This window comes from Archocentrus centrarchus, unplaced genomic scaffold, assembly GCF_007364275.1.
Source record: "Archocentrus centrarchus isolate MPI-CPG fArcCen1 unplaced genomic scaffold, fArcCen1 scaffold_26_ctg1, whole genome shotgun sequence".
NCBI classification, from domain to species: Eukaryota; Metazoa; Chordata; class Actinopteri; order Cichliformes; family Cichlidae; genus Archocentrus; species Archocentrus centrarchus.
In genome coordinates this window covers 7320452-7332810 of record NW_022060256.1, presented here as the reverse complement: position 1 = coordinate 7332810, position 12359 = coordinate 7320452, and the positions used below count along the sequence as shown (strand labels likewise).

The 12359-nt window shown below is 42.5% G+C and overlaps 1 protein-coding gene across 5 annotated transcripts in view; it reads right to left on the bottom strand.

Moving 5' to 3' along the window:
- The window catches only part of grin1b (glutamate receptor, ionotropic, N-methyl D-aspartate 1b), a 75966-nt gene that overhangs the window by 9738 nt on the left and 53869 nt on the right, over window positions 1-12359 (bottom strand). For 2 of the 5 annotated variants that reach the window (XM_030723582.1, XM_030723584.1), the window contains 2 exons: window positions 606-713; window positions 246-416 (listed from right to left, as the gene is read on the bottom strand). The exons of 2 other annotated variants lie outside the window; for them this stretch is intronic. In XM_030723582.1, coding sequence (XP_030579442.1) covers window positions 246-416; window positions 606-713 — 279 coding nt within the window. The remainder of the gene's footprint in view (window positions 1-245; window positions 417-605; window positions 714-12359) is intronic. One more of the 5 variants, XM_030723585.1, reaches the window with a different exon arrangement.

Sequence of the window (12359 nt, the reverse complement as noted above, 5' to 3'; positions counted from 1 at the left end):
ATGAAGGGACAGAGAGATGACAGGACAGGAAGGAGAGGAAACAAACAATCAGAAAGACAGACATGACGAAGGACAAGACGTAGGACAGGACAAAGGACAGGACGAAGGACAGGACAAAGGACAGGACGAAGGACAGGACAAACACAGGAGAAAAGAGACCACACAGTCTGACCCTCTTCACTTCTCCTTTGCAAGAGGACGATATGAACGGTGTGAAAGGAAAACCCAACAAACGGAGCCCTGACCTGCCTGGGCGGATCGAACTGGACGTTTCTTTCTGTCCTCAGTCTGTCTCCTTTTGTCTGTCTGTCTGTCTGTCTGTCATAGTGGGACAGATGAGCTGATGGAGGCGGGAAAGCAAAGATGGCTGACTGACAGGCAGGCGACCATGATGAGTCAGCAAGGAGATGATGGAGCTGGAGATGAGAGGGCGAGAGAGACACATGACAACTCAAAAAAACTGGTGCTGATGGAAGAAACCAAACTAGAGATGAGAAGAGTGAGAGAAGAGAGAAAGAATAGGAGGAGACAGATAAAAGATGGGGTGAAGCAGAAGACACATGGAAGACAGGAGGGAGGAGGGTTGGTGGTCTTCATCTCCTTACCGTGGCGTCCCCGGAGGCCCTACGACGTTTGAGGTCGGAGGTCGAGGTGATGGACCTAAAAGAGGTTTTCAGTTTGGGCTCGGGCTCTGCTCTACCACTTTTCCTATCCTAAAATAAATCATACGATAGGTGCACACACACATTAACACGCAGCAGAGACACTCAGCTAGCTGCATGAAGACACACCTGTGTGTGGAGGAGGCTGTCAGGTAGTATAATGTAGAGTGAGTGTGTGTGTCTGTGTGTGTGTGTGAGATGTAGAAGACGCTGATCAGCCACATCATTAGAATCACTAACAGGTTGTATTGTATAATAATTTAGTAGAAAATAGAGTCGATAGAAAGCTCTTTGTTGGAGTAAATAGAAGCTGATCTGCAGCTTATGTACATTAGTGATTTGTCATGCAACATGAGCATAATGAGGAGAAAGTCAGAACTACAGCTGCGAACGTTATTGTAAACTTATCAAGAATCAAAGCTGCACACTTTGAACCGAGTCCCTCCTCTCGCCTCAGGATTATATTTACTTTGTTTCCAAAGATTGGAAAAGACTTCAAGATGATAATTTAGTACTGAGGAGTTATGTTGCCATTTCTCAGTGGTTTCTTGTAAGTCTATTCAGCTTATCTAATCTAATCAGTAATATTATCTCGTCACAGCAGCACCTGTCAACTAGTGGGATTTAGCAGGAAGCAGGTAAAGAGACACTTCTTACAGTTCATATCTGTATCTGAAATCACTCATTCTGAATGCTGATTAAGTTATTTTCTTCACAGTGTTACATTCATTATTGTTGCAAAATTTAAACATACCAATATAAACAGCAGCTAAATAAATACCAGCAAACCCTCCTGCAGCCTTTCTAGTCTCATTACTTTTGGATGCCTGAAAAAAGTCAGGCTTGGTGGAGCTTTTAGGAGCATGACCACCTTCCTTTTGTTAAGCTCTGTTTGTTTTGCTTCTATGAAAGGCCTCAGTAACAGCCTGGAGGCTTGTTGATTCTGTTTCCCTTTTCATCTCTGTCTCATAAGATATTGTTGCATGAGGAAATCAAACATTTCCATAACAGGCCCTTGTTAAAGGCGGTATAAAGGATGCACAGCGGTTGAATCAGTGACAGGGTCGTGAGTGCCTGAGGCTCATCGATGCCTTTGGGGTTTAAGGCCTGGCCATGTGGTCAGATCCCACAGAAAAGCCACTGCAGCACAAGCTAATGCTGGCTCTGATGAAGGAGACTGAACACACAAAGCATCACAGCTTGCTGACCTCCTTCCACAATGTATGAACTAACTTGATGAAACAGATGGTTTCTTGTCCAGCACCATCTGGGAAATCATCCTTTGAAAATGTTGGAAGGGATGTCGCTTTCAAACATTTAGCACGTAATCAGGACACTTAAAACTCAACAGAAGCTGCTTCCTTAAAGCCCAGTACTTCCTGGGTAAGCGCTTTGAGTGCTCATATCTGAGTAGAAAAGCGCTATATAAGAACTAGTCCATTTACCATTTACCATTCCTCATAGGATGCTAACTGAACAGCTGAAGAGTTTAAGATCTGATCCATGGAAGCTCACCTCGCAACTATCAGGACTTAACTTCAGTTATGATTTTGGCTTCCAACTATTAGAAAAACTAGATCATTGTGATAAACTTTCCATTTCTCTGGAACTTGATAAAAATTGCGACTGGATTTCTTTGAGTTTTTGAAGACGTTTCCCCTCTCATCTAAAAGGCTTTTTCAGTTCTAAAACCCAAAGGTAGAGAGTCCAAGGTATTTAAACCCTAGTGGGTGGTATCCCCTTAGAGTGGTCACTGACCCAGTATTGTTCATGTGCATCATCACATGAACCAAGGTGTGAAAAAAGGCACGGGTCATTGCCATCAGGAGTTTCGGGTGAAACCACTGTGAGACCTTGCCCTACCCTATCTTGTGACCTATTGAGACCACCTGAAGTAAAATTGTGAGTGGGTCACCTGGATGATTGAGAACCTACACACTCTTTTCCAATCATTTTTGCTATAAATCTCTCATTTTGATAGCTTTGATGTTTCCCAAGGCATGCCAGGCAGCTGTCACCTGGGCTCCTGTTGCCCCCATCTGTCCCTGCAGGCATCCTGCATTTGAGACCAGCAGGGACTGGTAGTTGCACTTACAAGATAGATGGTCAAAAACATCTACAAGCAATGGTCCAACTCCCTACCGCCAACACCTCTTATTATTTGAGTTATATTTAATATTTAAATTGAAATTGGTTAATTTAATTCATAATTGTGTTCAACATACCAATTACTGACCTGAGAAGTTCTGATGATGTCTCGGTACCAACAAACTCCTCCAGAATTCTGAGGGCTTAATGCCTCAAAGAGTCAGAGCTGTTTGGGTGGTTTTAATGTTGTGGCTGATGGGCGTATCTGTGTTATATGTATAAGTGGTGGTGTTCTTGGTGCCGCAGGTAAGTCACTCGTTCAGTTCAGTTTTATTTCTATAAAAACTGTCTCAAAACGCTTTACAGAAGCCAGAGCCTGAACCCCCTACAGCATTCACTAAGATTCCTGTTTCAGATGAAGTGATGTTTCAGTAAAACAGAGGAGCATCGTCGTGTTTTACTGCCCACACAAACACAGCAGCAGGGAAACAACAACGTGAGGCTCAAACACGGGAACACGACAGGAAATCAATCTCATAAAGCATAGGAAACATATTCGGTGGGGGGGGGAGTGGGGTACAGGGGAGGGGAGGAGCGTGAGGAGGGGGAACAAAGATGGCGGATGAGACCTGAATGAAGTCGGGAGCACATCGGATCATTATACCAACACTCTGCTGTTATAATGTCATCTCTCCTGGAGAGGGGTGGGGAACAAAAAACAGAACGGGGGAGGAGCGGCGGCACACGGCTGATGATCACATGATGTCTGACCTCTAACATCATATAAGGATGTCATAAGTTTGACCTTTGACCCGTTACAGTGAGTTCAGGTGAGAGCTGGGTATCAACATTGAGCTTCAGATGTTTCTGCTAGTGGAGTTCGGTTCCTCTTGCTGTCAACAACCCATACAAGGCAGTAAAAACCGACAAGCTAGAGGCAAAACCAGAAACCAGAGTACCAAGAACCACTGATGTCAGAGGCTGGGGGCAGGACAATTGGGACCAAAAAGACAAAACGTAGTGGCCACCATTTTTAAATGAAAAATCTAGCAGAAAATCTAGTTTGCCCATTTCAAAGAAAAATAAGAAAGCAATGTTTTTTTATGATAATGTAGGTTTGCAAACCCCAGCACAGCACTTGAAATAGTACAGATTGCCATGGTGGTAAAATCAAGACATAGATGTACACATACAGTCAGGTAATGATGTGGCTCTACGGTGGTTTGTTTGTTACAGAAAATCCATCAGTTCTTAGAGAGTTTGTAAGTTGAATTCAGGCCTGCCTAGAGATAACAGCTGATTAAAGGCTAATGCTAATAATATGCAGCTGATGCACTGCCAAAACATCACAGATAAAACCCTATGCTGTAAGTTACACTGTAACCTGACATACACCTCTGTAGAAATGAAACTACATGTCCCATCAACGCAGCTCCCAATGACCATGATTGGCCCATTCACTGCTGTGATATAATTCTAAATATACATTTCCAACTACTTCTTCCTTTGCCAGCATTTTTTGAATCAACTGGAAAAGACTGGATCAGCTCAAAAAGAGAAACTCTACCGCCAACTAGGGTTTGGCAGTGGAAGTGCAAAGCAGGCGCACTGTGCACAGGTAAATTGTGGCAACAGTGTCAGTCACATGCTACATCGTGTGCTGTACAACGTAGAAGGATAAATCACACATTATGTTGCATTTACAATAAACGTGAAGTTTGTTGACAAGAAGAAAAACTGAAGCACATCAAATGGGAATTTATTTAAATTTCTAACAATACCCAGCTCTCATTTGGATTCTCAAAAACTGTCAACACATTCAGTTCAAAACAAAAAAACCCAAAATCAATAGAAAAAAATAATCTGACATTCAGGTTCAGCCTAAGGCCCAAACTGGGTGTCAGACTGGTTAAACTAGACAGAGATGCTGGTCCCAGAGAGATTTTTCTGGGCCCATTAGCAATGACAGAACAGTGGAAGACTTGGATCATAGCAGCAGTCAGTAACAGCACATAAAAAATAAAAAAAACGCTATCATCACGGGTTTGAACTCATTCAGTCATTAAAGTCACTCACCACAGGACTTGAGCTGCTGAATTAAGGTAACCTCTAATGCCAGAGTGCACTTTAATTGCACTCTAGTCCCCCCCCCCAAAAAAGGAAACAGCATTAACCACACGAAGGAAAAGCTGTGCTCATATTAAGTGTCAGCGTAAAAGATTTTAAATCACTGATTATGTGCACATTTTCTCTTCAATAAAAATTGTTTAATTAGACTCCATCCTAGTGCTGTTATTCAAAGTAATGAGTCATTTTATGCAGATGACATTTCGCTATACTTTCCTAAATATTTCTTCAGCTAAATTTTGATAAAACCGAACAGCTGAATTTAAAAGCTGTCATGGTTCCAGGGTTTATTCTAGTGATGACTTTCAGGTTTTGTGATATTGTGTTTCAGTTTCTGTCTTTCTGCTCTTTTCCTTTGTAACATCGCCCTTCTGTCTTCCCCCTGAACTTGTTCACTGATGTTTAGCGTTTGCTTCATTTTTCACTTCCTATTTTAGTTGTGTGCTCCTGTGCCTTGTTTTTGGTTTTACTTGCTCTTTTTAAGACCATCTGCCCTGTCCTCATTGTCTTTATCTGCACATTTTGCACCAGCTGTTCTACTACGGTGATCAGCTCAAAGAGGCAACCACCATCGGCTTCATCACGCCTTGAGGTGACTGTTTGTTATGATTTGGCGCTGTATAAATAAAATTGAATTGAACTGAATCATCAACTTTGGACAAACTTCACATACAGCTGTTTAAAAAGTCCCACCCCCCTGAATGAGTCTTGTTGCCCTCCTGTTTCTCATTCTCACTGTCCTAAGTTCCACTTTGTCAGATCATCTGTTTGTCTGCCATCCGCTCCACTGTTTGTTCTTACCAGCTAAATTTAGTTATTTTTGTGATTTAGTTGAACTGTCATTTGGGGCCTCTTCAGCAAATACTCAAAATTTTAAAATTTTCTCAAAAGTTAGGTACAAACTTGTTTACAATGAAAAATATCTGGAGAAGATTTCAGGATAGGGAAATAGTCAGGGGAGTCCCCAGGATAACAGCAGTAAGATGTGGGCACCCACACACACACACACGCCCCATATCTGCCACTCTCTTCACTCTATAACACCCCCCCCCCCCCCCCCCCCCCCCCCATCCCCCATCACCAACTGCACCACCATAGCCCCACCCTCACCATGCCATCATTTCCCATCTGGTCTCTTACCACTTCACATCGCTGCCTTTTGCCCCAGTCACCACCTTCTCCTTGACTGCTGATCAGGTGAGAAAGGAGCTAAACAAGCTCAAGACCAGAAAACCAACAGGCATCAGCTCCAGACTGCTCAGGGACTGTGCAGATCAGCTCTGTGGGGGTGGTCATGAACATGCTTAATCTGAGCCTTAGTCTGGCGAAGTGGACATCCGTGGTTTGGACAATGCGGTGGTAGAAAGGTACTGGGTGTTCACCTTAACAGTACACTGGACAGGTCGGATAACACTCAAGCTCTGTACAAGAAGGGCCAAAGTCAGCTTCATCTGCTCTGCAGGCTGAGGTCTTTTGGGCATTACTGAGGACCTTTTATGACACGGTGATGGCTTCTGCAATCTTATGCAGCTTTCTGCTGGAGAGGTGGCAGCACGGAGAGGGACAGGAAATGACTCAACAGAGTGGTGAACAGGGCCAGCTGTGTCCTGACCAGTTCCCTAGACTCCATTGAGGAGCTGAGTGAGAGGAGGATATTAGCCAAGCTAATGTCCATTATGGACAACACCTTTTACCCACTGCATGACACTGTGGAGGCCTTGAGCAGCTCCTTCATCAAGAGGCTCTAACAGGCTAGGAGCGCTATTGCAGGTCCTTCATCCTGACAGCAGTCAGACTGTACCGTATGCACACATGATAAATACCTGTTAAAAATACGCGTGCATATATTATCATTCCCACTGCACTTTATGTACATATAAAAGATCTCTGTGATGTGTCTATAGTTCCATTTGTACATAGTACAATTTACTCTTATACAGTAGTTTATTGATTCTGCATTTTTAGCAGATCTGGCTTTTTTTTTTTTTTTTGTACATTATTTTTCTATTTTTATTGTTTTCTAATATACCTCTAATTCATTTTTTCTTTCTGACCCTTATGCTGCTGTAACGCGCTAATTTCCCCAGTGTGGGATTAATAAAGTCTATATTGAATATCAGTCCGATTTCAAACACCTCTGAGGTAGCTGAGTCGTCTCTCTGCCAGCTTGGGATCAAAGGTAGAACCTGCATTTAGTTTTAGAGACACTAAAGCTATTACTCTGTAATTCCCTATTCCTACAGATGTCTTTATTGCCACTAAATCAATACTGGATGGGTATTACAATTCAAAAAGAATTATGGGTATCCTCAGCAGATTAAAAAAATGGTCCTCAAAACTGGGTCAGAGGGTGTGGTCACTGAACTTCAGGCCACACTCACCAAAGTCTGCTTACATGCTCAAGTCTGCTTAAACCATATAAAGATGCATCAATATATTTTAATGCTAAAATATAATTATTGTTATCCATGAATTTTCAAAGCTGTTTTACAAAAAAAAGAATAATATTAAAGTATATTAATATTTTTTGATTATAATGCTAAATTACAGTTATTTACTTGTTTCCCGAAAAGAACACAGAGATTATTTACTTGACATAAAATATTTAAAATCAGAACAGAGAAATCTGTTCACCATGTAAAAAAGAAGAAGTTACATTTCAGGAGGTGCATGATTACATGAACAATGTTCTCTCTGTCAGAGCCCACGTGAAGGAGCTGGTCAGGTGAAGATGCTGGTCAGGTGAAGATGCTGGTCAGGTGAAGGAGCTGGTCCATGTGGACTGTGTGAGCTGCTGGCTTAAATCTTGCTTCAGAGTCTAACGCCTCTGCTAACTCTTTGCCTTCGGTCAGAGCTGTGTGAAGTGCTAATCATCCTCAGCTAGCTGCTCGCCTGTGGCGGCTGGTGTTTGAAGTGCTAATCCCGGCAGAGGAGCAAGGATTATTCATGTGACGGCTGAGCCCAGCTCCTGGCAAGAAAACATCTGGAACAAAGGAAATGGGGAGCAGATTTCTTCTGCTTTCTGATAATGCAGACGGAGAGCCAGTGTTCTGTGTTTAGGATGATGAAGAATATATTTATGAGCTCATTTTAATCTGTTAGCTACAGAAAAACTAAATCAAAGAATATAGAGGCAGACGGTTGGAACTGTAACTGAATTAATCATGAAGGGGACAGTATGAGCTCAACAATATTCCCTTTTATTTTGATATCAAAGCCTGTGTTGCATCTTTAGTATTCCAGGACTAATTTTAAGTGCAGTGAGCTGCAAACACACCACATATTCTAACTCTTACATCCTTTTACATTCAGCATATGTAAGCAGGCCATTTTATTAACACTGGACCTACTTTGTACATCTTTTGGCTTTGAAACATATTGATACTGTTTAATCGTACAGTAATATGAGTTCTGTGTTAATATCTGTTATTCTAACCCAATTCAATCAGTTTATATTTTGAGGGAACCAATTTACATCGACAGTCATCAGGAAAAAAAATCCCTCAGTGCAGCGCGGCCATGTTTCACAACAAAACTCACCTCTGAATAAATGAAAAGTAATTTTTTGACCCAGCACAGTACCCTAAGATCAACTTTACTGCTGTTTCCAAACACTAGATCAGCTTAATTACTTTATGTATGGTCTTAAGCTATGAAAAATACAGCCCAATTAAGTAAATTTATATTTTATGCTATAAATCTCTATATGAAAATAATTATTTACTAAATGGAGTAAATGCTTTGTCACATTTACATGTTTCTCATCATCAAACACATTTTAATATTTGACAAAGATAACCTAAATAAGTACAAAATTCTGTTTTTAAATGATGATTTTTATTTATTAAGGGAAAAAAGCTATCCAAACTTACCTGGCCCTGCATGAGAAAGTAACCGCCCCCTCATTAAATCATGAATTAACTGTGATTAAACACGGTGAAGTGAAGTAGGCTAAAACATCTCAAAGAGCAGCACATCTTGCCATGATGAACCAGCTGAAGAACAAAGTCACTGACATCTATCAGTCTGGGAAGGGTCACGGAGACATTTCTAAGGCTTAGGGACTCCAGAGAACCATAGTGAGAGTCATTATCTACACGTGGAGAAAACTTGGAACAGTGGGGAACCTTCCCAGGAGCGGCCGGCCTACCAAAATTACTCCAAGAACGCATCGATGACTCATCCAGGAGGTCACAAAAGAACCCAGGACAACATCTAAAGAACTGCAGGCCTCACTTGCTTCAGTTAAGGTCAGAGTTCATGATTGAACAAAAAGAAAGACTCTGCAAAAATGGCCTCCATGGGAGAACTCCAAGGAGAATCCCATTGCTGACCAACAAGAAGACAAAGGCTCGTCTCACTTTTGCCAACAAACATTTCGATGATCTCCAAGACTTTTGGGAAAACATTCTGTGGACTGTCGAGAAAAAAGCTGAACTTTCTGGAAGGTTTGAGTCCTGTTACATCTGCATAATCTAACACAGTGTTTCATAAAAAGAAAATCACACCCACAGTCAGATGTGGTGGTGGTAGTGTGTTGGTCTGGGGCTGCTTTGCTGTAATGGATGGAACCATGAATTCTGCTCTCTACTAGAAACTCCTGAAGGAGGATGTCCAGCCATCAGTTTGTGCCCTGAAGTTCAAGAGCACTCAGATTATGTAGCAGGACAATGATCCGAAACACACCAGCAAGTCCACCTCTGAATGGCTACAAAGTCAAAATCTGGACTTAAATCACATTGAAATGCTTTAAACAGGCCATTCATGCTGGAAAACCCTCCAGTGTGGCTGAATTCAAACTATTCTGCAAAGAAGAGTGGGCCAAAGTTCCTCCACAGTGACGTGACAGACTCACTGCCAGTTATCACAAAAGCCTGATTGCAGTTCTTGCTGCCAAGGGTGGCACAACCAGGTATTAGGTTTAAGGGGCAATGACTTTTTCACACAGGGCCAGGTAGGTTTGGACAGCTTTGTTACCTGAATAAATAAAGCTATCATTTAAAAACTGATGATCTGAAACATGTAAGTGTGACAAATATGCAAATCAGGAGGCAAATACGTTTTCACAGCCAAAAATGAAGCCTTTCGTAGTACGAATCTTTCACTCGCCCTGACAGTCTCTAAGGTGTTAGGGCTGATTTAAAGGCTTTATTAAAAATCCCTTAATGACTTGGCTCCCACACAGAGGCAGACTGTGTTTTAAATGGCCTGTTTGCCATGTAAGGTCATCAGCTCTGCAGCACTCACAGTAAAACCAAAGACAGGGTTTTACGATCCAAAACTGTGTCAGACAGAATTAATCAGCAAACAAATGCAGACTCTTTAACATCTGCTGTATTAAAGATTACTGCGCGCTTCAGGAACATTTCATTGTTTAAAATGCTCTCATTTGCTGCATCAGCAACCTCACCCACCTCAGATCATGTGACGGAGTAAACTGAACATTTGCCAGGAATCCTCCAGATTTGTCTTCCTGTATGCAGGTGTTCATGTATCTATGATCAGGACTCATGCTCACAGTGTCCTGATGTTTGCAGATTTCCCCGCTGAGTTCAGTTCCCGCTGCCCTCCGTTCACCCTCAGAGAACAATAAAGTTTGATTTGAAGCTTAACAAGCTCTGAACCTGCAGCATTTTAACAGCGCGTAATCACTCTTGAAGGAGATGGAAGGTCATCTGGAGAGCCTCAATGTGCTCTAACTTTCCACATCGCTGTGAAGCTGTACACTGAACAGTTAACATAATACTATATGCAACATACACAGTTATACTATAATACACTGTACAGTACTGCATTATAAACATTGTGAATTGTACTATACTATTTTGTTATACTGCAGTACACTATGTTGTACACATCATACTTTACTATATTGTACACAATTGTACTACATGCAATTTTTACAGCATTATACAATATTTTACTGCATTACAGTACATGAAATATTATCATATACATCACTGTACTGGATGTACTGCAGTTTATCCTGCAGTGAGTGCAGTAGCTCTGTGTGTGAGTCATTGAGGTGCTGCTCTGATCACACGTCAGTCTACAACAGTAAGTCATTAAAGTTTAACAGGAAACAGAAATTAATCCACGGTGAGTCACACACAGAGCATCCATCTGCCATATGGTAAAGCCTAGAAATTCTGTCTGTAAAAATAATGAACAGAATAGGTGACACAGGGGAGCCCTGGTGGAGCCCAACACCCACCGGAAACGCATTCCACTTATTGGAGGCAATGCAAACCAAGCTCTCACTATGGTTGTATGGTCCATAACAACAGGCCAGACACCCCATACTCCCGCAGTACCCCCCCACAGGATACCCTGAGGAACGCGGTCGAATGCCTTCTGAAAGTCCACAAACACATGTAGACTGGAGGGGCAAATTTCCATGCACACCCGTTGAGAAGCTAAAGAGCTGGTCCAGCGTTCAGTGACCAGGACGAAAACTGCATTGTTCTTCTTGAATCCGAGGTTCAACTAACGGACAAACTCTTCTTTCCAGCATCCTTCCCGAAGAGGCTGAGGAGTGTGATCCCCCAATAGTTGGAGCACACCATCCTGTTCCCCTTCTTGAAAATGGGAACCACCACCCCAGACTGCCAATCCAGTGGCACCGCCCCAGATCTCCACGCGATGTTGCAGAGGGATGTCAAACAAGACAGCCCGACAACATCCAGAGCCTTCAGGAACTCAGGGTGAATCTCATCCACCCCAGGGGCCATGCCACTAAGGAGATGTTTAACTATCTCAGTGACCTCAACCCTACTGATGGATGAGCCCTCCCCCTTGTCCCCAGACTCTGCTTCCTCTACGGAAGGCGTGTCAGTGGGATTAAGGAGGTCCTCAATGTATTCCTTCCACTGCCCGACTATATCCTCAGTTGAAGTAAGCAGCACCCCACCCACACTATATACCATGTATGCACTGCTTTCCTCTCCTGAGTCACCTGACGGTGTGCCAGAATTGCCCTGAGGCGGCCCAAAAGTCTTTTTCCATGGTGTCACCAAACTCCTCCCATATCCCAGTTTTTGCTTCAGCCACCAACCAAGCCACTTGACCTGGTGGTTCCTGTCAGCTGCCTCTGGAGTCCGGAGTCTGGAGGATGCTGGACAGACCTGGTGCACCTAAATGTATAGTGAGGGTGTGCTGGGAACACCCGCAGAGGCCCCAGTCCATGAGATCTTCAACTCCCACCTTCGGCAGAACTTTGACAGCATTTGGAGGGAGGCAGAACATACATGTGAAGGTAATTCATCCTGAGAGAGGTCGCTTTAATGGAACTTTCTTTTTTCACAACATTATAGCAAAATGAGCTCATGTGAGTTGAATTAGGTCTGTTTAATCTGAATTCAGTCTTGAAGTTGATCAACACAAAGAAATGTGTTTTTAAGGTTAGTTTTTTTTCTTAAATAAAGTCCTTATTCCAGTGGCATGTACATCATCATAAATATATACAGTAGCTGAATAATGGGA